The 27,357-nt window shown below is 40.9% G+C and overlaps 1 protein-coding gene across 1 annotated transcript in view; it reads left to right on the forward strand.

The window, feature by feature from the left end:
• The window catches only part of lhfpl3 (LHFPL tetraspan subfamily member 3), a 210,299-nt gene extending 183,977 nt beyond the window's left edge, over positions 1-26,322 (forward strand). The window contains exons 2-3 of the mRNA XM_068005377.1: positions 7,781-8,017; positions 26,131-26,322. Coding sequence (XP_067861478.1) covers positions 7,781-8,017; positions 26,131-26,186 — 293 coding nt within the window. The 3' untranslated portion in view covers positions 26,187-26,322. The remainder of the gene's footprint in view (positions 1-7,780; positions 8,018-26,130) is intronic.
• The last annotated feature ends 1,035 nt before the right edge of the window (positions 26,323-27,357 follow it).

A 27,357-nucleotide genomic window follows, 5' to 3' on the forward strand; every position in this document is an offset into this window, starting at 1 on the left:
TTTTCGGATGGTGCCATGGAGGTGCTCATAGAGTAAATGAGCAGCAGGAAGGAGATCCTCTTCCGCAATGGTGGTAGCCAGATGCCCAGGCAAATTTCTCAGCAGCAATGGAGAGAGGTGACAGAACATGTAATTGGCACAAGCATTGATTTCAGGACCTGGCTGCAGTGCAAGAAAAAAATTAACCTAGCAGCTCTGGTAATCTTGTTAAGACTCCACTTCACATCTCTCTTACTCTCCACACAGTTCTGCATGACCCTACATTAGCCCCAGCACCATAAATCTTTCCCTCCTTGCTTTCCATGCCTCTCCTGCAGCTACAACAGGACACTTTACTGCATCTCCTTCTGCTTGTACTTGCGCACTCAGGACGCCAAGCTGCCTCACACATTCAAAAGGGCACACACTAACCCACTTGCACTCTTCTTACTGGACAAATTTGCACACAACCAGAGGTAGCGTACAAGACCCGGAGGAGGTCCTGCCTTGATGCAAGTGCTCACGTCAGTGGAAGAGGCTGCCATTGACATAATTGGCAGAGGGAGGATACGCAGCATTGGGGACGACGCGGCTGGAGGCCACACACAGCAGGGTGTTTGGGCATCTTCTCCTTGTTCTCTCTTTACACTGAACTCTCTACTCACACACTCCGCATGACAACCTGATGCTGCATAGTGCAGCCAATCATCTGCTACTGCTTACCCTTGCTATTATGGTCTAACCTATGTCCCTCTTTCTAGGTCCATCAGACGTTTCAGGTCATGCTCCAGCAGTTGTTGCGGAGGAGAACCCTCCTGAAGGTGCACTGTTACTTGCTCTCACCTTTTTAAGTACCCGCACAATAATTGGCACTCAGTGTACTGTAGATGGTGAGATAGAGGGGTCTGCACTAGGTGGTTCACAAACACTAGAGAGGAGCACATGTAGGTAGGAAGGATAGCCCAGGAAACCGCTCACTGGAGGGCAAACTCATGCCCTAGTTCTGCTGAAGAGAACAGAGATGCCAACTTCAGGGGTCCTACCTTTTAAAAAGGATGATTTCTGAGCATCACCAGTTGTTCAATGCATTGGACAGCCTGTCCAGGAGCTTCTGCAGCATGTGGAGGAGTCCACTCCCAGCTTGTGTTGAGTTCTGGTTCATGGTATCGAAACTCTGCAGTCATCTATGAAGCATGTGGTCACCTCAATGGACGTAGCAGCTGAGTCCTCCATGTAGCAATCTGGTGGCATCAGTAATAGGGCTGCTAATGCTGGTCACATGCAGGCTCTGAGCTCCACCATCTCCCCTACTTTAGACAAGTTAGGAGACCAAATGGATAGGGCTTTCAATCGGATCCCAAATCTGCTGCAGTATGGAGGAAGGAAAGAATTTGCATTTACCATAGCACCTTTCACGACTTCAGGATGTTCCAAAGCATTTTACAGCCAATGGAGTACTTTTTTTGAAGTGTAGTCACTGTTGTAATGTAGGAAATGTGGCAGTCAATTTGTATACAGCAAGGTCCCACAAATAGCAAAATGATAATGACAATAATAATCTGTTTTTGGTGATGTTGGTTGAGGGATAATTATTGGTGCTCTCCCACAGATCAGTGGGAGAGTAGAGCTTCAACCCCGTGGGAGTGGTGATGACTCAATGGGAGTGGCACATGTTGCCTTCTCTCACAATGACAGTATGCCTGCTCCCCTGCCATCCCTTCAATCGGTGCTGGCCATGGTGCCAAGAAACCAGCTGGTGTCTGCAGCTGGGTTTGCTAGACCCGAGCTCAGAGGTCACCAATGATGACTTCTTTTTTCCAAATTCAACATATTCCACTGTTTATTTTTAGTAACTTTTGTGAGGATCTGAATCTTCTACTTTTGTCCTCTGTCCCCTCATCTACATAGCACCTGCAGGCAGACTTGCCCCTTCTGCTAACAACAAAAACTTGAATTTATATAGTGCCTTTAACGTAGTAAAACGTCCCAAGGTGCTTCACAGGAGAGTTATCAAACAAAATTTGACACCGAACCACATAAGGAGATTTTAGGACAGGTGACCAAAAGCTTGGTTAAAGAGGTAAGTTTTAAGGAGTGTCTTCAAGGAGGATAGAGAGGTGGAGAGGTTTAGGGAGGGAATTCCAGAGCTTAGGACCTAGGCAGCTGAAGGCACGGCTGCCAATGGTGGAGCGATTAAAATCGGAGATGCGCAAGAGGCCAGAATTGGAGGAGTGCAGAGATCTCGGAGGGTTATAGGGCTGGAGGAGGTTAGAGATGGGGAGGAGCGAGGCCATGGAGGGATTTGAAAACCAGGATGAGAATTTTAAAATCGAGGCGTTACTGGACCGGAAGCCGATGTAGCTCAGCGAGCACTGGAATGATGGGTGAACGGGACTTGGTGCGAGTTAAGATACGGGCAGCATAGTTTTGGATGAGCTCAAGTTTATGGAGGGTGGAAGATGGGAGGCCAGCCTGGAGAGCATTGGAATAGTCAAGTCTAGAGGTAATAAAGCATGGATGATGGTTTCAGCAACAGATGAGCTGAGGCAGGGGCGGAGACGGGCTATGTTACAGAGGTGGAAGTAGGCAGTCTTGGTGATGGAGCGGATTTGGGGTCGAAAGCTCATCTCGGGGTCTAATTTCACTCATGGTCACAAAGTGTCACAGTAGATTCTGGGGACCAGTCCTCCTCCTGAGTTTCTTGTTTCTCTATGGAGTAATGTATGTCTCTGCTCAGCACCTTGTCAGACCAGTGCAGCGGAGATAAGCAATCCAGTAGCATGAGTGGAATCAAACCTGTATCCCATAATGATGCCATGCATTCAATGCACTGCACCACCACAACACCAGCAATGTTATTTTTGGTGTGCAATGGTTGGAGGGAAGAGGGAAGAGGAATTATCAACAATGCAGAGCACTGGTTTTACAATGCAGTCTACATTGTTGGACGATCTATTTTTCTACACAGTATTGTTCATGCATGAACACAGTTGAATTATAAATAGTATTTGAATTCACATATCTCAACTTAACATTTGTCTACCATGAATTATGCTTGTTGCTTAACTGCATTTCATTTTTAAACGTGCGCGATATTGGTAGGTAATTTCAAGATGTGGATGGCATAAATTTAAATATTCTAAACAGTGCCTTTCTGGTTTGCTCTTTGTAATAACTCTCATGAAGACCTATTTCTAAAAGCTATAGAGACTGAATCAGAGAATCTTTGGGGATCTATTAGAACAGTTACTGTCAATGTTCAACAGGAAGGTAATATTGAAAATTGTCCCTTAACTGGGCAAGGGCACAACAGGGATACATAATACTTCAGTGATGATTTTCTATTTGAAATCAGTATTCATGTATCTCTAGAACTACAGCTTTGTTCCGCTGCATATCTTGTTCGCCATATCTTCTACATCATTCCTAGTGCCAGTCATTTGTTTTTACATACCTTTGTCTTTGGTTTAGTTTGAAGCACCTTATGTACATTCAAATATCTGAAGCTTTTGAAGTGTAGAGTCTCTTTTGTTGGCTTTATTTTAGTTTTGGCCTTATTAATCAGGTTGAAAGTAATTTAAGTATTCCTTGTTAGAGCTTTACTCAGAAATGGTTTCTACTGATAATTAATGAGCATTGGAGGGGGAAGTATTGAATTCCCTTAAGATATATTTTTATACTGTAGTCTTTTCAGTCAGGTTGGAGGTTTTTTTTGACCGTTTTTATTCAACATAGCTCTGAGCTGAGCTTATCCCCAAAGCTGACAATTTACTTTGTGTGTAAGGAACACTGGAGGAATGGAAGCTGATTTATCACCTTCATTAAAAGAAAAATGTTTTTGAAGAGTCTGGATGATGTAATTGGTTACTACAGAGACTTGGTTCAAATTCCTACTCAGAACAAAGGTCCTGAAGCAGATTGATTAGCTGGCAGAGACGGCCCAATAGCTCCTTTGTTTTGAGAGCTGAAGAATTGAACAGTTGCTTTACTGTGCTGCTCTTCCTGGGCCTCTTCTGCTGCATTGGACCAACATGGAGCTGCTCCTTCATTCCAGGTCTCCATTGGGGCGGCTCTTCTGATGTGACCTGAGAGGTGGAATGCACCAGCCCCAAATGTGCTAATGACTCCAACCCCACAAATGAGGACTGGGTCGGCATCATAGCAACTTACAGCAAATTGGGCATTTAGTTCAAGGATTCTTTGCATCTGGTTACACACAATCTGGACATTCAGCAAGTGGTACCACTTTCTGTTAAGAAAGTTGAAAATGTTAATGGTAGGAGCTTGCAATGGTACATGAGCTCCATCTATTGACACCCTGCACTTAGGGGCATCCAGCTTTATCAGGATTGCTGGCTTTCCCAATCATGCCGCTGCCTTGCCATCATGCCAAACTGGATGAATTCCCCAGCTCTGCTAAAAAGTGTGTCAGTTACCTGATTAATGATGGCTCTTTGGGTGATATTATACACAGCCCCCCGTGGCTACTTGAAATGAGCCTATGGTAGACAAGTTGAGTGCAGTTGTCATTTTCACAGACATGGGCAGATCATCTTGGCTATAGGTCTTCATGTTGTAACTACTGCCTCTTTGGTGAAGTTTTCTCTTGTTACACAGAGCTCCTCACTAAGGTTTTCATTGGATCTGCGTGGCCTGTAATCTCTTTTTGGTGGGGTAATATCTTGTAGGGCATTGTCTCCTCAAGTGCTCTCCTTTCCCCCACCTGGCACTGCTCCTTCTCCTCCATCAAGAATACAAGGAATGCTCATAGGGAATCCCATAGCTGGAATTCAGAACCTCTTGTACTGGATGAGAGCAGAAATTTCTCATTGATCTCAGATTACCAGAGGCAAGTCCAGCTCAATCTAAATGTAAGGCAAGAAAACACTTCAAAATGTTATGTATCTCCAACAATCTCTCTTGAAAGTTTAAGGCTGTAGGCTCCAAAGTAAAGCACTTCCACTAGTACCTCTTATTTCTTCCTAAGTTACTCTTGGTGCAATGGGAGTATAAGTCACTGGATTTGGAGACTCCAGTGACTGCTCTGCTGATTTTAATATGTGCTAATGCCTGTCCAGCAGCATCGGCAAGCACACATGGAAGGCCTGAGATTGCATGGGGAATGTCACCCCACAGCTATTGCAGAACAGAAACCCAGTGAGAGAGGGTCCCACCCAGAATCCACCACAAAATTGCCAGTACACTGATTTAATGACAGAAACTCACCAAAAGCGGTGAGAAAATCAAGGCCAGTGAATAGCGGCTCTGTGTCTTCTCACAGTGGGGAGAGATACTGGACAGAGGATGGGCACCTCTTAACAGCTGACTGATTAGCAGCCACCTGAGGGAAGGTTAGCCACCTGCCATCACAGCTAAAAATTGTGTATGACCTAGAGACACTCAAAGGATCAACCAGCAGTGGGAGAAGAAATATGAAAGCAAAACAAACAAAAGCAATGCAAGTGTATGAGGTAGAAGTTTAATTTTGACTCTTCCTAAATTCAGAACTGCATAAAACTCAACTTGTTTATATCACTAATGGCTCACCAAATATTATTTTTGTTGGTGAAATATTACAGCCATAATCGGTCTCAGTCCCTGCCAGTGATACATTGATAGATGGAAAAGTGCACTATAATATAATTCATTTCAAGCTTCACTAAAAAGGGCAACTTGAGAAATATTGTGATTTAGAATGAACATGAGGAATTAGAGGATATCTCACCGGCGATACTGAGTTATGACAATCCTTTCATTGGTCTGAAGGATTGATAATACAGCAAGTGAAATGATTATCTTGTGGCGAAGTGAAAGAATGCAGGGAACTCACTATCACTGGTGAGAGATTCTGTTCACTGTATGTCAGAAACATAAGTGCATGTGTCCATGCAATCTGGAACATTGCCTAATGCTACTGACAGCTAACGTGTTGCTTCATGTGTGCAATTTTCATGCTTGAAAAATATCAGTCCCATGTGCTTAGTTAAATAAATGTACTTCAGAGGCAGCTGTAACATCCCTACACTTTTTTTACAGTGTGTGTAATAGGCTAGCTGGTATCAATAAAAGTGATATCTTCTAGGTGGAACAACTCAGTGTTATGAAACTGAATACACTGAAGTGATTCTTTAAAGGTTATTAAATTTCCTGTGCCAGTTAAAGTTTTCATTCATTAGTATTTTAGTGATTACAGAAAATTTTAACTGCATCTGTTTATGAAGCAGATGAGATTTAAGAGAATCTCCAAAAGGGTTAGCAGTATTTGTTAAATGAACTGGAAAATCACTATGTATTATCCTGCAAATGTGTTCAGCCTATTGTTCAGTGGAAGGTTAATAAGAATGTTTCATCATACAAATAACTTATTCTTTTTCTCATTGAGAGGAATTGTGGGTTGGGCTCATAATTTTGGAAACATATATATTCAGCTTAAAAATGATAGAGGGGAGCTTGCAATTACACAGTACTTCTACTCCCCATAAATCTGTCAGAAAAAGGTAGATAGGTAAAATTCAAAATGAGTGTTGAGGACAATGAGATCAAAGAAACATTAGCCAGGAATTTCCTTAGAATTTTCAACGCTGCTCCTAGGTAACAACTCATTAACATAACTCCACCCTGATGCAAAAGACTAGAGAACACTGGTTTCCTGCATTTATACCCATTCTGAACAGGCGGAAATGTGAGCCGAAAAATTTAGGTGCAACTCGTGCTGAAATCAGCGTAACACAGGAGTTTCAGCTTTGAAACAGCTCCTGAACTTTTTCTGGAGTTTGATAGTGATTTTTTTTAAATTTTGTCACTGGGACCTGTACTGTATTTCATACATCTTTGAATGCTTTATCATGGCATCAGAATTTGTAACATTTAAAAAGAGAGAAACTTTCACAATTACATTGACTTAAAAATGCAGCAGTGCTTAATGTGCATAAATGATGATTTGATGGCTTCAAGCTAATTTTCATAACATCAGTAAGATAGAGAGAGTAGAAGATGGCTCATGTTTCTTTTGGCCCCTAATGTTTAAGCTTGTTTTACGCTGGTTTTTATGTTCTGCCATATGCAAATGAGATCCGCAGGAAATTTTGGCATGAGTTGCCGGTAGCAAAATCGGCGTTAGTCAGATCGAGGCTATTCCGGGTCAATATTTCAGGTTGAACTGCTACTGTAACTCTACTTTTACAAGCTGTGCTTAACCATTTCTTTGCGAACCTTGTTTGACTACCCACAATGATAACATGAGCTCCTGACGTAGTCTGGATGAAACAATAAACAGGTAGATTTTCCCTAGCTTTGACCCTAATACATCAATCGTTTTAATTCTTCTTTTGGTAAGACAAATTCTCTACAAAAACATAGGATTGTGAAACAAATATCAATTTGATGGACTGGTTAAAGTATAAAGACATAGACATGGAAAGTGGAGGGTGGGGTTGGGGTTGAGTTTTATTCCCCAAAATTGAATCATTTTAATACTGACAATTTTATATTTTTTCCCAAGGAACCAGGAATTAGTTTTGTCTGACTTTGAAAGTTATATGGTAACACTAAATCAGTGCATTAGATCCCTTTTCTGGAGATCACTGAAATGAGATAGTGTTACTACTGCATAGTTAAATGTCATGATGAGCATGGCAAAAATTAAACTATCCTCAAGATGAATGAAGAAGGTGGAACATAAACCAATCATTAGTTTCTATCTGACATTTGCATGTGGTCATCCCATTCTAAAGTTTGTGTTATGTACATAACTGGCAGGCTTTGGGGTATGTGTTCATTCATAACTTTGATTTTTTTTCAGCTGCCTGTTTGATCCTGGGCTGCATGATCTTCCCTGATGGCTGGGATTCAGATGAAGTAAAGCGCATGTGTGGTGAAAAAACAGACAAGTACACACTTGGTGCCTGCTCTGTTCGCTGGGCCTACATCCTGGCCATTATTGGAATCCTGGATGCACTCATTCTTTCGTTTCTGGCATTTGTCCTAGGCAACAGGCAAGATGGCTTACTGCCAGAGGACTTCAAAGTGGATACCAAAGGTATGATTTTTCTCAGTAATATTAAACCATTTAGAATTATGAAGATTCCTTTATTCAAATGATCCTATTAAATGTTTAAAGCATGATTGATTTTGTATCCTCGTTAAAGTAAATCTCAAACCTAAACTACAAATGACAAACTTGCTCAATTCTGACAGTTAATAGATACATTACTGTAAATGTTTAAAGATTTAAAAATGTCCAGACTATATATCCATGAATTTTATTCTCACATTTATGATATAAATTTGGCAATAACATTGTAGTTCAGAGCTTTGAACTTTTGAACACTAGATTTTAATAAGGAACTGATTAGAATTTGGAAGTAATGTATGCTGTTATGTAAGAGAACTACGTTAATTATAAAATGTATTTCCACACCTTCGGAGATTTCTTCAAAAGGTAGTTTTAGTGTCACCGCCATCTCTTTTTGGAAGATGAATTTGATTTTTAAAAAAAACTAATCTAGGCTAAATCCATTTGGTTGCACTGTACAATTACAATGTTGCTTTGGGTGTCTTTTAGAGTGACACTAGCCAGTGTCAAACTGAATGCCACACTGGGCCTGGGTGAGCAACATGTCTCCTTTACAATTGGAAAGCATCCTTCTTTATTGTAATTTTCATTTTCATGTGGTGATCGCTGATTTATGAAGAATGTTATAGTTTTGGTTTCAATCTGGTAACAAAGTATTTCTATCACTTGTGCTGATCTGTTTGTGATCAAGACTGAGTTGTTGGATCCCATTCATATCGGAGATAGCTATAAGCAGACTGAGGGGAAGTAAAAGCTCTACAATCCAGAAGTGTTGACCCCAGTGAGTTTTTAAATCTGTATATTTATGTAAAATCTTGAGTGCAGTTAAAAACTAATTCATTGCATTGAGTCCTCCAAGCCTGAGTTTGGTTATAGTACTTCTCCCTATCACTTATCTCTGTTAAAACTGGTCAGTTTATACATTAAGAATGCATAATAAACCAAATTGTTTCCTTATCGGTAAAAATGAGTCATGCTCTCCTATAATATTTTGATTACATTCTTCACAGAACGCATCGTAGTTGGAAATGATACTGTTCCTGAGAATACATAAAAATACATTTGTACTAATCCCAGCCTATTTATATTATCAAAGAGGAATTTTTACTCATTGAGGAGTGGTTATTTTAGTCCCTATTATTGCTGAAAAATTTGACTATCTTTTTAAGCACAAGGACTGAAATCTTGTGTTGCAGACACATAAACATAAGCAGAAGTACTTAGTTGTGTTGAAAATATGAATTGTCTCACTGTTGAAAGCTAACATAAATAACGACAAGTTGCACCTGCCCTTCCTTTTTCCCCCCCCCTTTTGTCCAGAGGAGAAATACAATAGAGTTCAGTGAACTAAAGATAAGTTTAATACTTCACTCATTAAAGAGCAGTTGAGTTGTCTTTAAGAGGTCTTCAGGTAGATTTTCTGATCGATAACGCAAGATTTTGGGGCATAATGTGGGCATTACTAATCCACCACGCAGGATATCTACTGATTGTTTGAGAGTAATTATAATGGGTCTAGGAAGCACCTGCCAGTTTGTGGACAATGCATGTAAATGAGGCCAAAATTATGTCATGCTATGCATGTTATTTTCCACCAGTTTAGCACTATTTCCATTACTTGCCCATATGGTCCCCTTGTCCAGGGATGCTAAGCACTGAGATATATACAGATGTGAGTTTAAGAAGCGCAGTAAGAAGATTGTCAGGCCATTTTTTCTGTTGACACTTTAGATTTTCTGCAGTCTTTGTGGCAGTTGTTCTGCTGCTGCCTTTTTTTCCCACAACAGATCCAATAGTGTTACAATGGGGTTTCCTCTGGAAATCCCCCTATAGCTGTGCTTTAGAGGAAGGGGAGGACAAATGGGGGGATGCCAGGCAGGTCAGGCTGCACCAGAAATGTTTCGTACCCACTTGATGAATTCTGCACCAGAGCTTACAGACAGAGGTACACAAACCTCCATTTGTCACAGAAGTAGTTTCTGCAGAGGCTACAATTTGAGGGATGCTGTGATGCCTGGACTTTAGTCAAGCTTCTCCATAGGCATGGCATTGCTGGTTGCTGTTAAGGTCACAGTTGCCCTGAATTTTGTTGCTTTGGGCTCACTTCAGGTTTCCACTGAGGACTTTGGCAACATAAGCCAATTAGCTGTACATAAATGTGTTAAGCAAGTGACCAATGCCTTGTTTACCTAAGCAAACAATTTCATCTATTTCCCCATAGACAGCCGACAGTGGTATGGGAAGACTCTACAATTTTATAGAATGGCAGGATTTCTGAAGGTCCAGGAGATTGTGGCCCTACATGCTCCATTGCACAATGCCACCATCTACATAAATAAGAGAGGATTTCAATCTCTCAATGTGCAACTCATTTGCAATCCAGACTAGTTTATGCAAATTAATGCTCGCTTGCCAGGCATATGTTACAATGCCTTCATTTTAAGGAAGACCCCATATCACCAATATTTCACCCATCATGGCAAGTTTCTGGGTGGCTCATTAGTATTCGAGGCTATCTCTGGAGCCATGGCTTATGACATCTGTGTGGTAGCCCAGGACATCAGCTGACCAAAGCTATTGACATTCACAAGAACAAACATCGGGCATACCATTGCATGTTGAAGCAGTGCTTCAGGTGCTTGGTTAGATCTAGGGGTGTCCTCCAATAAAGACCAGCCAAGATTTCAAGGATTGTTCTTGTGTGCTGCATGCTGCACAAACTTTGCTCTGCAAAGAGGTATTATCATGGAAGCCCTGGAGGAGAAAGGGCCACAAGAACGTAAAGTGAACAACCAAGAGGAACAGGAGGAGCGTGCAGAGGCTGCAGAGCAGAACCTAATGCCGCTACTAGAGCCATTCAGCAAGCTCTCAATTAGGAGATCTTCTGTTAATGCAGTGGCCACAATCCCAAGTTAACAGTCTTGTCTACAGCTTCCCATGTCCTCCAAAAATATATTTTAATCCACAGTGCTTTAAATCATCGAGGCAGCTCACAAATATCACATTCATGCCACCCAATGAAGCAGGGTCACAAACTCTTTCACAAACATTCTCAGTGGACAGCTTTAGTGCAACCAGAATTTTATTTATATGGATAGAAATTACAACACAGAATCAGGCTGTTCTGCCCAGCCAGTCCATGCTGGTGTTTATCCTCTGCATGAACTGCAGTCCAAATCCTATGTGCCTGCTCAGTTCCCACATCCCTTTATTCCCCTTTCCTTTGACCACCTAATTATAACCTAATCTAAAATGTTGGCATTGTCTCTGCTTCAATCACTAACTCTGGTCGTGGATTCCCCAGCTTCACAGCCTTCCATGTAAAAAAAAAAGTTCCTCTTGCTCTTTGTCTTAAATCTCATATTTAATCTCTTATCTATACCCCCCTGTTCTAGATCACTCAACCATTAGAATAAGTCTGTTTCTATCTATTCTGTCCAATCCCTTCATAATTATAAACACCTCTATCAAATCACCATGTAAATTCTTCTGTTCTAACAATGTTGTGTACAAGCCTTGTGTTCGTTTCCACAGTACATCTCCTTAGTGATAGTATGTGACCTGTGTGCTTTTAAACCTGGTCTGATGCTTCTTCTAGATGTTACCTCACTTATCCTAGAAGAATCTCTGTGACCCCATTTGGCCACTCTTTGACCTACTCTACTCGTTCCAGGCATATTTACACAGAAGCTTGCTGTTTACTAATTTCAAAAGTCACGATACCTGCCCCTTTAAATCCAGCAGCAGCAGATGATTTCCCACCCAACAATTGCTGAGGACACACAGAAGTGATTTCCACGCCTGGAACTCATCCAAAATATTAAAATTAAGCTGACCCTAGAAATTCACTATGAGTGAAGTGGACGTTCAATCAGAAAATCTATGCCCTTTCTCATCTGTAAAATTGTATGTTAATTCTCCCACTTCAGTGCACATCACACTTGACTATTTTAGTGGCATATTGAGACAATACTGTAGGGTCAACAGTTCAGAATCTTAATTATATACAGTGGATGCAAACTTTTATGGCTGCGATCCTGGCAGTCAGGAGGCTGGTGTGCCTCACCTTACTGGGCATACTGGCCTCCAAGCTTATGTCAGGTCCCACTGATGCTAGCGAAGCAGGAATTTCCAGCCAGGGTTGTCTCTGCCCCTGGCACTATCCCCACTGATGTAGGAGACCATGTTTGAGGTGGACGGAGGTTCTGCCCCAGACTAGACCCCCCCCCTGAAAAATTCCAGTAAAGGCTGGGACCTGGTGTATCTGAATTCTAGCCTATTTCCCGGGCCTAGTGCTAAACTCCCACTGGATTTATGATGGGAGTTTGACAAAAGACCAGTGCATTTTCAATGTATCACCATCTTGTGGCTTTTCTCTGTTTTCCAGCCATCTCAATGACATTGTTGATTATTGTAGACAGCTGCATGTTCACAGCCTGCACATCGATCAAATGTCAGCAAATCTGAAACAGATCTACAATTTATTTTATACAAAAACTGATTATTCTGCTGTAGCTGAAATCAAATTTCTGCATTTAATTAAATTGTTTCTCCTAGATCTGGGTTCTCTGGGGGTGGTGGGGGAGGCGTTGTTACATTGAGCTGTAACATCGTTGGACTTTGCGAGAGCTATAGCAGCCAACAGAGCAGCTATTCATTTTACTTTCTTGTCTGGCTAAGAATATCCATGCATTAAGAGGAAGCAACCCAATTAAATTAATTCATACACAGATCCCTAAAACCTTGCTGTCTGTCGACTGAGTGTAAAACACTGAAAGTAGCGGTTAATAAAAAGGTATTCCGCTGTGAATTTAAAGATACCCAGCAGAGTAGGCCCATTGAGACGTTGTCTGATCCAAAAGTTACGGTTGTAGATTGGAAACCAGATTACTGCGATTGGTTATCATTTATCTGAGAAACCTGGAAGTGACGGTGCCTGCATCCATGTCCGTGTGGGGGGTCATATGACATCATCATACATTTCATTAGAGTGACGATAAGCAGCATATGTGAGCTGCGGGATGCTTCGTTTATAAAATGAGAAATATAGCTCCCCATGAAACAAACTCTACTTGCTACCTTGGAGCAACAGTACTCCAAGCATGTGCGGCAGTATCCAACAGAGCAGTTTGTTATTTATGAGCAATATTACATTTTTAAAGTAGGTAATGCCAAGGTAGTTGTATTGCAAACAAGTATGAGGTGGTTGAAGATTTATTATGGATACCGGTTTGTTTTTAATAACCATCATTCCTAACATAACTAACGGAAGGAATAAACATCAACTTATGTTCATTTTTTGAGAAACAAAGGTGAAAAGACAAGACCCATCACCAGGACAGCACCAAGGTTGAAAAGTGTAAAGAGAAGACAATTTGATATCAAATACTGTTTAAAATGGGAAATGGATGTTTGAGGTTGTTCTAGTTTCAGATCGGGGTCAGGCAATAAAATCATGTATAGATGGAAAACACCATATTAGTTTCAATTCAGACAACTGCTCCTTAAAAGAGGTGGTTAGCGAGCCAGAACCAATGTTCAAAAGTTATGGAGGTTTGCATTGTACTGCAGTTAGTCTAGAATGGTCATTTTGCTGGATTCTCAGTTACTTGCAGTTCCACAAAGGAAGAACAATCTTCCTGAAGGTTTTTTAACAGACAGTAGTTTATCATCCTTTCCAGGACAGCTCAAAAGAGTTCCTGACTCAGCAATTGATACAGAAGTACAGATGAAGAAACATGTAGTAGCAGAGGTATGAGTCTCTGAGAGTGAGGTACCTTGTCAGAAGACAACAGCCCACTTGTTACTACTCCTATTGGTGGCAATGAATTTGCGCTTGGTTTTTCGACCTGCGAAGGCAAATGAGCTCTGCAGGAAATTTAGGACTAAATTGCCTTGGGCAAGATTGGTGTAGAAACCAGTGTAAATTTTGGGTGCAATCCAGGAAATTCCAGGCCGATGTTTGTCAGCTAGTAGTTAGTTGCCAAATGCAGCTGTAGGTAATGTTGTCAATTGAGGCTAGATTTTGAAGACTCTTTAATCTGAGCTCTGAAATTATGCTGTAGGATCTTAGCATACAAATGCACAATGCACTTATCTGAAATTCCTGTCTCTACTGTTAGTGAGACTTTAACCTAGTCATTTTAAATGCATTAACATCTGCACTAAAATAATGGAAAAAGGAATTTTAGACAAACATATCAAACAATTGTATGCAAGTGTCCTACAACCAATTTCAGAGTGCCTTGGTTCCTACAAGTAACATGTTTGTCTCCCAGACAGTAGGCTTTTTCCAGAATGGTACAACACTGCAACCGTAGTGCATGCTGAAAAACAAGCCTCATAGTCTTGAAAGTTTCATTTAAAATTCAGAGGTAGTTTAAAAATAAACAAAATTAAAGCCTGATGAGCCCAACAAAATACTAGAATCAAAGGCTGAGATATCCATTCAGTCATTGGGGATATTGTACACAAGTTTCCTGTCGTGTTTGACTCCCTAACAACAACCAACACACTTCAAAGCAATTAATTGTAGGTGAAGAACTTTGGGATGTTTCTAAGGGATGTGATAAGGTGCTATATAAATTTAAAGCCCTGATTTTAACCTACCCCACCAGGCGAGAACGGGATGGGTTTGGGTCAGACACCCATTTGATACCTGGCTCAATTTTACGCTCCACTGACTAAGACACAGAAATTGCAAAGCCTACCAGTAATGGGTTCAGATCATCCGTTTTTAACATAAGTGATAAATACAAACTCTATGTGCCAAAAAGGCAGAAAACCAGGTTAAACACGGTTCACATCCATAAATCTACTGTATATTAACTATGGTACACATCCTCAAATCTGCTGTAAGATGGTAGGCTTCAAGGAGCTCCTGAACATTTACCTGAGGAAGGAGGAAGCCTCCGAAAGCTTGTGAATTTAAAATAAAATTGCTGGACTATAACTTGGTGTTGTAAAATTGTTTACTGCTGTAAGATGGTATACATCTATAAATCTATTGTATGTTAAGTATGGCTTACGTCCATAAATCTTTATGCTAAATATGGTACAGATCCATAAATCTACTGTATATGAGTGTGAAGTTAATACATCGAGTATGACGAAAATTTAACTGTCAAATATTTAATCAAACCCCTGAAATCATTTTTTTTCTTCTTCATTCTTTTAACCATGTAAAGTTGGAATGCAAACAATGAGATTAGTTAAGTGCCCACTGACCACTAACAAAAACTGTTACCTTGTTCATTGTTCAATCAACATTGTCAGCATGCAGTGTTCATTAATCCTCATTAATTAAACCTTCCTACTGCTGTTACTATACTTTACCAAGGGAGGACTTCCATGCAGATTTCTTAAAATATTGATTTAATATCTGTGACGGGTCGAATTCATCTATCCACTGAAAATAATGAAATGTACTATTTTAGAATGATAGCAATCATTATTGAAGCAAAAATTGTCATTTTACAGATTGGGGAGTTTGCAAGGAATAGTGAAAAATATTGTGTACGTAACTACGCAGAGGTTTAATACACATTAGTGATTTATTTGTGCTGATGAGTTGAAAGATCTTTACTTTGGGGAATGGAATATTTTCTTTTTTCAGCCACTCGGCTGTGAAACGCTTTGGGACACTCGAGGTTCCTTGCTTTCTTTCACCCTCCCAATGTCAGCAGGAAGTTTTTCCAGATCAGGTAAAGATGTAGACTAAAGCTTCCAGTACTCCATCCCAAAGATGTGCTGCTAGCCCAGTAAGACATCAATTATAATTTTTCTTAAAAACCTTGAATTTGCTCTATTTACAATTACAGGATCCCTGGCCTCAACTTGTGGCTTTAGGTTACTGGGGAAGATTTGTTTCACTTATAGACAATCATGGGGCTGAACTGGCAGGTGACTGCACAGCAAAGTTAGTAGACATAGAGTTCGATGGGACAAGGTGGTGGATCCATGGCATCCTTTTCCTCATCATCGTCACAGCACCACATGTGCACTCTTACCTGTATGACTATAACCTCCATCAATTACAAAGAGTCATATCAGTGCACATTCTATTAGTTTGCCATTTGAGGGTCAGGATCATGGGAGGTGGTTGGCTCCTCAAGCTCTACAAAAAGGTCATAGGCCTGAAGTGTCTTTAGTCATGGCAGCTTGCTCCTGCCCAGGGAGTTGCCGCTGGCGCATCTCTGGAGATTTCTCCTGGGCAATCTGCTGTTGCCTCCGACATTCCACTGGTGTGGTGCTCTGAAGGAGATAGCCAAAGGCCTAACATGTGCTATTGTCCTGAGACAGTAATTTCGTGCAGCTGGGACTCATGGGTAACCTTTTCCTCATCATCATCCTCCCAATCTCTTTCTGCCAGAAGCCTGGCTGCTGCTCTTCATCACCATCTTCCTCCTTCTGTGCCCCCTATCGCTGTGGCGGATCTGCAGGAAAGGATGGTAGAACTAAGAATGGGTGAGCATTATCCCACCTTTTGGAATTCAGGAGACAGCGAAGGGGGTGGAAGTGTAGCTGTGTGGTGCTTCTCAGGGATGCCAGGGTGACACAAGTAGGTGTTCAGCCACTAACCTGTTCCTCAACATGCCACCAATTTCGTTATCTCCCACCATAAGAGCTAAAAACCTCCCCCCTCCGCCTGAGCTCCATGGCCTTCTGCTCAACAGGGGTGAGGTGTTTAAAGGTGCGGATGCAGTGTTCCAATGGCCTGCATCTAGCTGTCATGTGCAAATCTGCCTTGCAAGAATGCTGCACTACAGATTCCATACACTTTAGCTACTCACTCATGTTTTACATGGAATTTACGCCAATGACTCCCCAATGGGTGTGCAAATGAGCTGACCCAGGGAACTCTTATGTCAATACCTTTCCAGGCTACCGGCAAATGCTAATCTCTTTTCATTGGCGTAACAGTGCAATTCACTGCCTAGAAATTCGAGGCCTTAGAGTCAAAATCCTGTATTATCGAAAATAGTATATTGGAGTTCTGGTGAAAAATACTTCCAACTGTTAAGATGTTGCATATTTATGCTTAACAAAAAATGTATACTTTGTATTTTTTTACTACTGATTAAAAGACTTAGAAGAATTCTCAACAACAGCTAAGAGAGAGAGAAAACTTAAAAGCCATGTTATGTAAGTGAAAATGGCAGTTGCACTTGGCCATGCTTCTCAACATTGGTCACACCACTTGTACTGTGTAAAAAAAAAAATAGCCTAGAGATTAAGACTAAGGTTGAGAGAAGAATGGGTAAACTGGCACTGCAAAGCACAATCACAGAAAAAACAAAGTTGCAAGCTTGGAAAGGGAGAAAGAAACTTGAACACTGGAAAGTGGGGAAGGGAGTAGGAAAATTGGAACGCCAAAATTGAAGAATGGAATATAAGAGAGAACTTGGAACATGAAGAAAAAATAGGGAGAGGAATTTTAAACCACTGACATACGGATTTGCTGATGGATATATAAAACTTGATTTTCATACATCTTGTACATCTTCCATAATAGTGGCCATGACTTTGTTTATGAAAAGTATAGGTAGTATTATGGTTGACAAAAATATGCTGGATGAGAGGTTATGATATTAGAGATTTCATAAATTTAGAAGTTAAATATCTGGATAGATAGGTTATCTTAAGTAAATCAAGCACACAGTGCTGGAATGAAGGTTTCTCTCCCTCTCACTGATTGCTGTTAAGATGGACCATAAGGAAATAGAAAAGTGAAGCTGTTGTGGTAAGTCTAAAGTTGCAGACAGTGGCCAACTTCTTCTGAGATTCAGGTAGGAAGCACTTTCAGAGTAATACAGGGGAGCTCTGCATTGTAGATGGATGTAATACAGTCCCCACCACTTATAGCAGGTGCATTTGTGCGAACACGATTAGCCCGTTATACACGATGGTTGGCATAATGTGGTAGCACTATATACCTAACAAACCTCCTTTCTGCTGGACCCTAAACCTGACCAAGGACACCGAGCTCCGCAGCACCAATCCCATAAAAGTGATTAGATAATGTCATGTAAGCTGCTATATTGTTTTGCTAGCCCACTGTAGATGCCTTTGAACCTGCACCAAGACAACAATTCAAGGCATTCTGTTATTCATGACCCTGAAAACTTGTGTCATTCACAAGAATGTGGTAGATCAAGACTGCAAGGTGCAAACTGTGAGTAAGCACAGCTGTTTCTGCCCGAAGTAACCAGAGCACTTAAGATGTTATAACCGGCAACTTTGAAATTGACGTTAATGCAAATAACTAATGGTTATTGCTTTTTGGCTGATATAAGCGACTGCCTGTTTTAAACGTAAGGAGTCTTACAACACCAAGTTATAGTCCAGCAGCTTTATTTGAAATCACAAGCTTTCGGAGCTTTCCTCCTTCGTCAGGTGACGAAGGAGGAAAGCTCCAAAAGCTTGTGATTTCAAATAAAGCTGTTGGACTATAACCTGGTGTTGTAAGACTCCTTACATTTGTCCACCCCAGTCCATCACCGGCATCTCCACATCATGTTTTAAACGTGGACATTTTAAGTGGTTGGAACTGTACTGTCAATCAATGCAAATAGGTTTCCAGATGAAAGTAATAACCCCTCACCACCACCACTACTACCACCCCAATCAACAAATACTAAAATCATTGCATCCATAATGTCCTAACAATTTTTAAAAAAAAATGTAAACCCTAGGTACAAAATAGCAAAAGATACTGATCCTCCAGTAATATTAATGCTCAGCACAAATGCTTAACCCTTTTCCCTGAAAAGTGTAAGTTAAGAAATGCAGTACATAGGGCCTAAACTGGATCCTCATTTCATGTTCTGTCAAAACCCATTATGCTTCACTGTGAAGTTCATATTAAAATGTATAGACTGCAATCGTCTGGCAGACAGAGGATTTATTTTCTCTGCAAAACTTTCAAGTGCTGCAGCAGCTTTTTATTGTTAATGCTTAAAACATTGGATACTGAATTCTCCTTTGAAGCTTGCAGCATGTCATGCATCATGTATAATTGAAACAGTAACCTCAGGCTTTAACAAATGAAGAAATACAAGTTGTATGAATGGCCAAAGAAAATTAGGTTTCGGAACATTTTCCATGATACATATTTACAAGATCTAAATTTGAGTTGTTTTCAACCAATTGAGACAATGCATAAAAGCAGCTGTGTTTAGTTTTAAAATTGTTAGTTTTAAAGAAAGAGGACCAAAAGGACTACAGATTTTTGGAGGACAGAAATGGAAAAATCCAGTGTGGATTTTTTTTTTCTCCAAGCTACTAATTATGCATGCTGCTTACCTCCATCTTGGAGGGATGAACAGTCTGGACTGGAGAATGCTCCATCTGAGAGGACAGAACAACCTGGGCTGTGCAATGCTTCATTTCGGAAAATGGCATGGACAAGATGGTCATAGTATATTGGTCACACCCTGGCAAGTGAGTTATATTTAATATTCAAGGGATCCTGGGACTCAGAAGAAGAGTGAATTAGCACATTGTACTTTCACTTCTGGGATGCAAGTTTGAATGCAGCTCAGACTGATAAGATGAAAAAACACCTCGCTCAGCCAGCCCAAAGTTTTCAAAGTAAAGTGAGCTTGGGCAGTCTTAACGTAGTTCCTGATGGTTCCAGGTCCATTGAATAGTACTGGACATAATTTGGCACAAAACTCTACACTAAATCCACAGATAGCCAGAGATCATGAAGATTATTGTTGAGAAATGGAAAAATTCACACTGGTACAAAAAAAAGGATGGGGTTCAGACATATTGCTGGAATAGAATAGAGGAAGCTTTACTCTGCATTTTACAATGCTATGTCTGGTGTAGGAAAAATACACACTAATACCTGCCTGCCGCCCGACATTGCATTCCTGCCCGTCGGCCGGCTGCTGCTTTCTGCCGGTTTCAGGTGGGAAACTGGCCGGGAACATACAGATAAGGCCAGGGAGTTAAATGCTCCCGGGCCTCATGCTGCTGAGGTCAGGGTGGTTTGCCACCCACCTCGGCTCCCTCCCAGCCAATTCCCACCAAGAGTTAAAATCAGAGCATATGATTCTGTGATCCAAAACAGACATACTGGTGAACGTTAACAAATACAAGAATAACTATATATAGACATAAGAAAACTAACTGTTATTCACAGTGCACTCTGAATTCAATCAAATGTTTTAATTTTGAATTACTCGGGAATGTGGTATAGAAGTGCTACTGTTACTGGCCAGGGCAGACAGATGAGAATAAATGTTATAAGCATTGCTTATTTGAGCTCATGGGAAGAGCACTGTGGTGTATTATTTATAACAAAGTTTGGGCCTTTACTGTACAAAAAGCATCAAACGACCATACTCTTGGTACATTACAGAATGTTAAGCAAATCTGAGAATTTCCCAGAAATCCAATGAATAATAAATACGAAGTGCTTTGTTGCATAGCATCTGCGTGAAAGCTATAGGAGCATTAAGTACAAGACAGGCTCGGAATACATAAAAACTGAAACCGTTTGAACACAATATAACACCTCAGCTTTTAAATTACTGTGAGTTTTTGTTAAATGATCATTCTTATTCCAAACATGGAAATGTAATGCATAGCTTTAATTTAGAAACCACTAGGCATCCAATTATTGTCCAATCACAGGAGCTATGAAACTTGTCACACAATGAAGATTTCTAGCTTCTGTTGCTTTGATGTCTGCTGTTCATTTGAAAATTAATCTTAAATATCATTACCAATCTGTTGAGAGAAAAAAAAGGGGGTCAGAAGTTTGCAATGCTTGATCAATGTGTAATTAAGGTGTCAATCAATGAATGCAGTTCAATCTCATTTTACAAATTACTTATTAAAGTTCACTAGAAATAGCATTTGGAATTAAAGGTGAACCTTCCCACCAATGCAGCCTGCAGCAAGTGGTGTGTAAACTGAATATATTAGTCTCAGCTGAGTTAAATTTGCAGTTTAAAAAGTGTAGAGTCAACTGAAAAACAAAAAAGGGCACCTCCTAATAATACAGTGGATTTATCCAGTAAACAGCTGACCCATGCAAACCACAAACGTCCCGGGTTCAATTACTGATCGGTGCTGACTCAGCTAACCTAGCTGAGGCAACAGTAGTGGTGTTACAATTAGCCTTAATGCGTCTGGCTTGAGGAGAGGAAAATTGAGCTCCTGCTAACAATTGCTATTCTGGCAAAAGGCAGACGAACTCACTGTGTTTCTGGACTCACGGTCTTGATGAAGCCAATGAGGATATGCAGCAAGAGACTGCTGGGGTCACATGGAAGGAAACTAGCAAAAGGAGTAGCCAGAGTCATGTGGAAAGAGGTGGCAGTTGGGCTGTATGCCAACCTCCCTCATTCCCAGGCAGCAGATCAGTGCCAGAAAAAGTTCAACAACCTGACCAGCGCAGGCATGGTAAAAGAACTACCACCCTCCCTTTCTCACTTTGGGACCTCCTCCACTGCTCACCCTCACTTCTTAAATGGAATGACAAGTCATCACACACAGCACATTGTGGTTCAGTGGTTCTCTAATTCTTGCATCTGGAATCTGTGTTTGGAACTCCTTTCGCAAGCTGCCTTGCACACAACCCTTCCAGCTCCAACCTCTACTGTGACGGTGTCTTTCCTGTTAAATCATCTGTCTGCTGGCACCTGGGAGACATCATTCAGGTGCTTACCTTCACCTACATAAGAAATAGGAGCAGGAGTAGGCCATATGGCCCCTCAAGCCTGCTCCGCCATTCAATCGGATCATGGATGATCTTTGACCTCAACTCCACTTTCCTGCCCAATTCTCACATCCCTTGATTCCCCTAGAGTCCAAAAATCTATCGATCTCAGCCTTGAATATATTCAATGACTCAGCATCCACAGCCCTCTGGGGTAGAGAATTCCAGAGATTCACAACCCTCTGAGTGAATAAATTCCTCCTCATCTCAGTCTTGAATGGCTGACCCCTTATCCTGCAACTATGCCCCCTAGTTTTAGACTCTCTAGCCAGGGGAAACAACCTCTCAGCATCTACCCTGTCAAGCCCCCTCATAATCTTACATGTTTCAATGAGATCACCTCTCATTCTTCTATACTCCAGAGAGTATAGGCCCATTCTACTCAACCTCCCTTCACAGGACAACTCTCTCATACCAGGAATTAATCTAGTGTACCTTTGTTGCACTGTCTCTAAGGCAAGTATATCCTTCCTTAGATAAGGAGACTAAAACTGTACACAGTACTCCAGGTGAGGTCTCACTAAAGCCCTGTACAACTGTAGTAAGACTTCCCTATAGTTGTACTCCAACCCCCTTGCGATAAAGGCCAACATGCCATTTGCTTTTCTAATTGCCTGCTGTGCCTGCATACTAACTTTTTGTGTTTCTTGTACCAGGACACCCAAGTCTCTCTGAATGCCAACATTTAATAGTTTCTCACCATTTAAAAAAATTCTGTTTTTTTCTATTTTTCCTACCAAAGTGAATAACCTCACACTTCCCCACATTATACTCCACCTACCACCTTCTTGCCCACTCACTTAATCTGTCTATATCCTTTTGCAGATTCTTTGTGTCCTCCTCACAGCTTACTTTTCCACCTAGCTTTGTATAGTCAGCAAACTTAGATACATTACACTCTGTCCCTTCAGCTAAGTCATTAATATAGATTATAAATAGCTGAGGTCCAAGCACCGATCCTTGCGGCACCCCACTAGTTACAGCCTGCCAACCTGAGAATGACCCGTTTATCCCTACTCTCTGTTTTCTGTCCTTTAACCAATCCTCTATCCATGCTAATATATTACCCCCAACCCCATGAGCCCCTACCTTGTGTAACAACCTTTTATGTGGTACTTTATCGAATGCCTTTTGAAAATCCAAATATACTACATCCACTGGTTCCCCTTTATCCAACCTGCTAGTTACATCGTCAAAAAAACTCAGATTTGTTAAACACTATTTCCTTTTCATAAAACCATGCTGACTCTGCCTAATCATATTATGATGTTCTAAGTGCCCTGTTACCACTTCCTTAATAATGGATTCCAGCATTTTCCCGACGTCCGATGTCAGGCTAACTGGCCTGTAGTTCCCTGTTTTCTTTCTCCCTCCCTTCTTGAATAGCAGGGTAACATTTGCTACCTTCCAATCCAGTGGGACTGTTCCAGAATTTTGGAAGATCATAACCAATGCATCTACTATCTCTGCAGCCACCTCTTTTAGAACCCTCGGATGTAGGCCATCAGGTCCAGGGGATTTGTCGGCTTTTAGTCCCTTTAGTTTGTCCAGTACTTTTTCTCTAGTGATATTAATTGTTTTAAGTTCCTCACACTCATTTGCCCCTTGGTTCCCCACTATTTTTGGAATGCTTTTTGTGTCTTCTACTGTGAAAACAGATACAAAATATTTGTTCAACTCATCTGCCATTTCCTGATTTCCCCATTATAATTTCTCCTGTTTCAGCCTCTAAGGGACCCACGTTTACTTTTGCGATTCTCTTCCTTTTTACATACTTGTAGAAACACTTGCAATCCATTTTTATATTACTATTAATCTTGTGAAATAAAAAGGAAAAATTGCAAATGCTCAAAATCTGAAATCAGATCAGTCTGCATCTGTAAAGAGAAAGGACGAGTCATGATTTTGAGTGTGTTCCCTATATCAGTCGGAAGGTTAATGGAGTCAACTGCAGTGAGATGTTGATTGACCTGTGTATTTCCAGCATTTTCTGCTGTAGTCTTATTCTAGGTGAAAATGGCACACAGTGTCAAAGAGAGGCAGGCCTCTTGGGCCGGGGTTGGGGGCGCGGGGAACGCATTCATTCCGTACAAAGAGCAGGCAGTGAAGCTGCCGGGGAGACATTTCACTGTGGCTGTTAGTGACAGGCCAGTCCGTGGGCCAGTGCCAAGTATAGGTGAGTTGGTGTAAAGCAATGCGGCACCTGCTGCAGTACTTTTTATGCAGCCAGAAAAATCCATAGCATTGCTGACACTCTCTCACCCTTCCTATCTGGGTGATGCACACCCATTCTTTGCTTCTTTCCTCTTCTTCCATAATTCATTCACAGCTAAATGGGGGTAGATGAGGAGGAAAAGGTGTAAGAGGTGTGTGATTATGATAATAATGCTGATGGTGATGAAACTGCTCCTTCTGCTTCTGGTCATATAGTCTCTCTTTCACACCCTGCATCACTCTTTACCACTCAACAGTTCAGGAACTTCATCTGAAGGGAGAAAGATAGTGGGGATGAGGAAGGAGCAGATTTGGGAACAAGTATTTTTGGAGATCCCTTTTTAAATATACAATTGTATAAAGCTGTGTTTATTATGAGAGAGTGTGACAAAAGAAACTGGGTCTAGTACCACATAGGAAATCATACAAACAGGAGTTTAAATCCCTAACATCGGCTTTTTAAAAAATTGGAAGGTAATCTGTTCTCTGGCACAGTTGGTAAGTTCATCCTCCAAGGAAAGGCCCAGCGTTGGTCCCCTTTTTCCCCCTCAGTCACCACAATTGGCCTCAATGCCGCTGGGCTAAATAGAGGGGAAAATAAACAAGGGAGTAAGGGCCAGCATTTTCAATTGTTTACACGATCCGTGGGGTACTCAAAATGTTTGTGCATTTTAACAAAGCCCCCCCCCGAAACTTTGCAATAATATATAGTCCCTGAAATTCCGCACGGTGGGTTGCACTGGATTTGTACTAGTGAGTCATGAGTTGCACTGAAGCACCTTGTGTGCCCAGGAGTGGTGAATCAGAAATTCTTGTTTGGGGCATGTGAACAGTGGTTGGCAGATAAGGTACTTCGATTGGACTTCATCATCTTCCAGTGTCTTTGATAAGCAATGAATTTATGGGAAAAAGAGAAAATCTTTAGTGGTGATCAAGAAATAACAATGGTGAAGTGCCAGAGCTTTCCTGATTTGTCACATTAAAGGGTGATAAAGCCACTAAAATATCACAACACTAGGATACGCAATACTAACATTCCCATTGTAACTACTTTTTGTCTATCATATGAGAGTTTCAGTTTTCACAGAAAAAGAAATGGAACTGCGCAATGTGATCACAAAACAATTATAAAAATCCTGAAATGCAGTGTATATATAATAAAAAATAATTTAATATTCAGTTGCCTTAAAGCAGTGGCTTTAATTTAGGACTGTTTTTCAGCTATACGTTGTTTTTTGAGTTGCTAACTTGTTTGAGGCTGTATCAGCCACTTCAAAACTGTTTGTTAACTTTTCCGAGTTTTGTAGGTTGACATGTATGACTCAAAGAGCACGTAGGCCAGGTTGGCTAAGCAGTCGAACACAAGACTCAGCTGCGGTGAGATGAGAGCCATCGCAGTCCCAAGAGGCACTTGTATTTAAATGTGCAGCCAACCACCTCTAATGACACTGCCTGTCAGGATGTACCTAGAAGTACCAGAATAGATTATAGGAAAGCATGTCCATGCATCCAAGGGAAGCACGGTGATTTAAAAAGTAGGGTCTTCTATTGAATGTAAACTCGGTCAGCATTCAAAACAAAATAATGTTAATATTTCATTGGCTCTGTTGTGCAGTGAGCTTCTTAGGTTTTTGAGAAATTGCATGGTTGTTAGTGAGACACAGACAGATTTTTTTCACATGGAAGGATTAGAGTAGCTGTGAAGACGTTGTGATGAATGTGTAGTCAGGGAATGCTGTTAATCTGATGAGAATATATTTCTAATAATCTGCCTATATATTTCCCTGGCAGCCAAAATGGTGGCCTCCTCCATGTCATCCTTCTAATGCTGGATTGCAGGTGCCTCTACCTCCAAAGTAGTTGAGCCTTCCTCCTCCAGGGATTCTATTTCCATTCAGAGTATAATTACTGCTGTTATTTTTTAACCAAAATGCATCACTTCACACTAACTGACATTGAATTCTATTTGTCACGTTTTAGCCAATTCCGCCATCTTATCAATATCCCTTTGCAGCTTCCTTTTGGTTTTCTAAAGAATTAACTATACCTCCCATTGACATCAGGCAATGTATCCTTGTAGGATAATCTTCTTGACACTACTGATTACTGCTCTCTGGCTTTTCTGCAGACCAGTTTGGAGTCAACTTTGTCGCTCTTAACAACAAAGCAATCAATGCCAGCTAACAGATACACTGCAAGATGATTCTGCTGACTGAGTTCATTTCACCTGCGACTGGATAAAATGTCAGCTTCCTGCACTTTATGAAGAATTATTCTGTAATGGTGGATATTTATTGGACATAAAAGCTTTGAAATATACAATGCCTTTTAACTGTAGCAAAATGAATGTGTTTTCTTTAATCGATGGTACAACAGCTGCAATGTCAAGGGAGCTCAAAAATGAGAGGTTTTTTTTTCCCACCATGAAGCATACTGCTGGAATCTATTTGAAAAACAGAGGAGCAGTTCAATATTGCACATTGATTTTATGACGCACAGAATACTGGCCATGAAATGAGCCCCCAGGCCCCACCATTATGTTCGGAGAAATGAGAGAAGATCCAGTGCTAGAAAATGGTAAGTTTCATCCACATGGCTACCCAGATGGTAAGTTCCTGACATCTGGAAAAGGTGATGAGCTTCCTGACAGGAAGGGAAGGAAAGTTATAGGCCAAGTCAATATTACCACTGCCCTGCTTCTGGTTACAGACTATCAAAAAGGCCTGGTAAAAGGTCACCTCCATGTCCCTTTGGCTGAGAAAGGGTAAATAGTACAGGAGAAACTAGAGCAATTTTTTAAAAAATGGAGAGGGCACAGTATTGCTGTATGTTGGAGTTCCATTATGCTGTGCCATAGGACGTAGGCCTGTGTTCATTTATTCCACAGTCAATGCCAAGCCATCATTAATAAGTGCTGATTGGAAGCTGGTGGTGAATGATAGATCTCCTCCACCTCCTATTATTGAGCTGAAGATATCATTGCCAGTGTTTAGTGAATGAGTTCACATTCTTCCTCTAAGCAGGGAATGATGGCTGATACAGGTGCCATTAAAAAGCAATGTAGAATTTTTTAATGACACAAAAGGACAAAATTAAATGGAGTGAGAAACAGTTTAAAAATACATAATTAGCAAATATGCTCAAATGAAAGAAAAAAAAACTTGCATCTTTTTCGGTGGCTTAACATGTCCTCAGGACATCCCGAACACTTTACGACAAATGAACAGCATTTGTTTCTACTCTAAGCAAGAAGTTCCAAATGCTTTATTTCTGGACTAATATGACTGAGAACAGAGTTTTAAAAAAAGACTTAAACTATATTAACTTTTTAAGTTACTGGAAGAATCCCTATGTC

This window comes from Heptranchias perlo, chromosome 24, assembly GCF_035084215.1.
Source record: "Heptranchias perlo isolate sHepPer1 chromosome 24, sHepPer1.hap1, whole genome shotgun sequence".
Taxonomy (NCBI): domain Eukaryota; kingdom Metazoa; phylum Chordata; class Chondrichthyes; order Hexanchiformes; family Hexanchidae; genus Heptranchias; species Heptranchias perlo.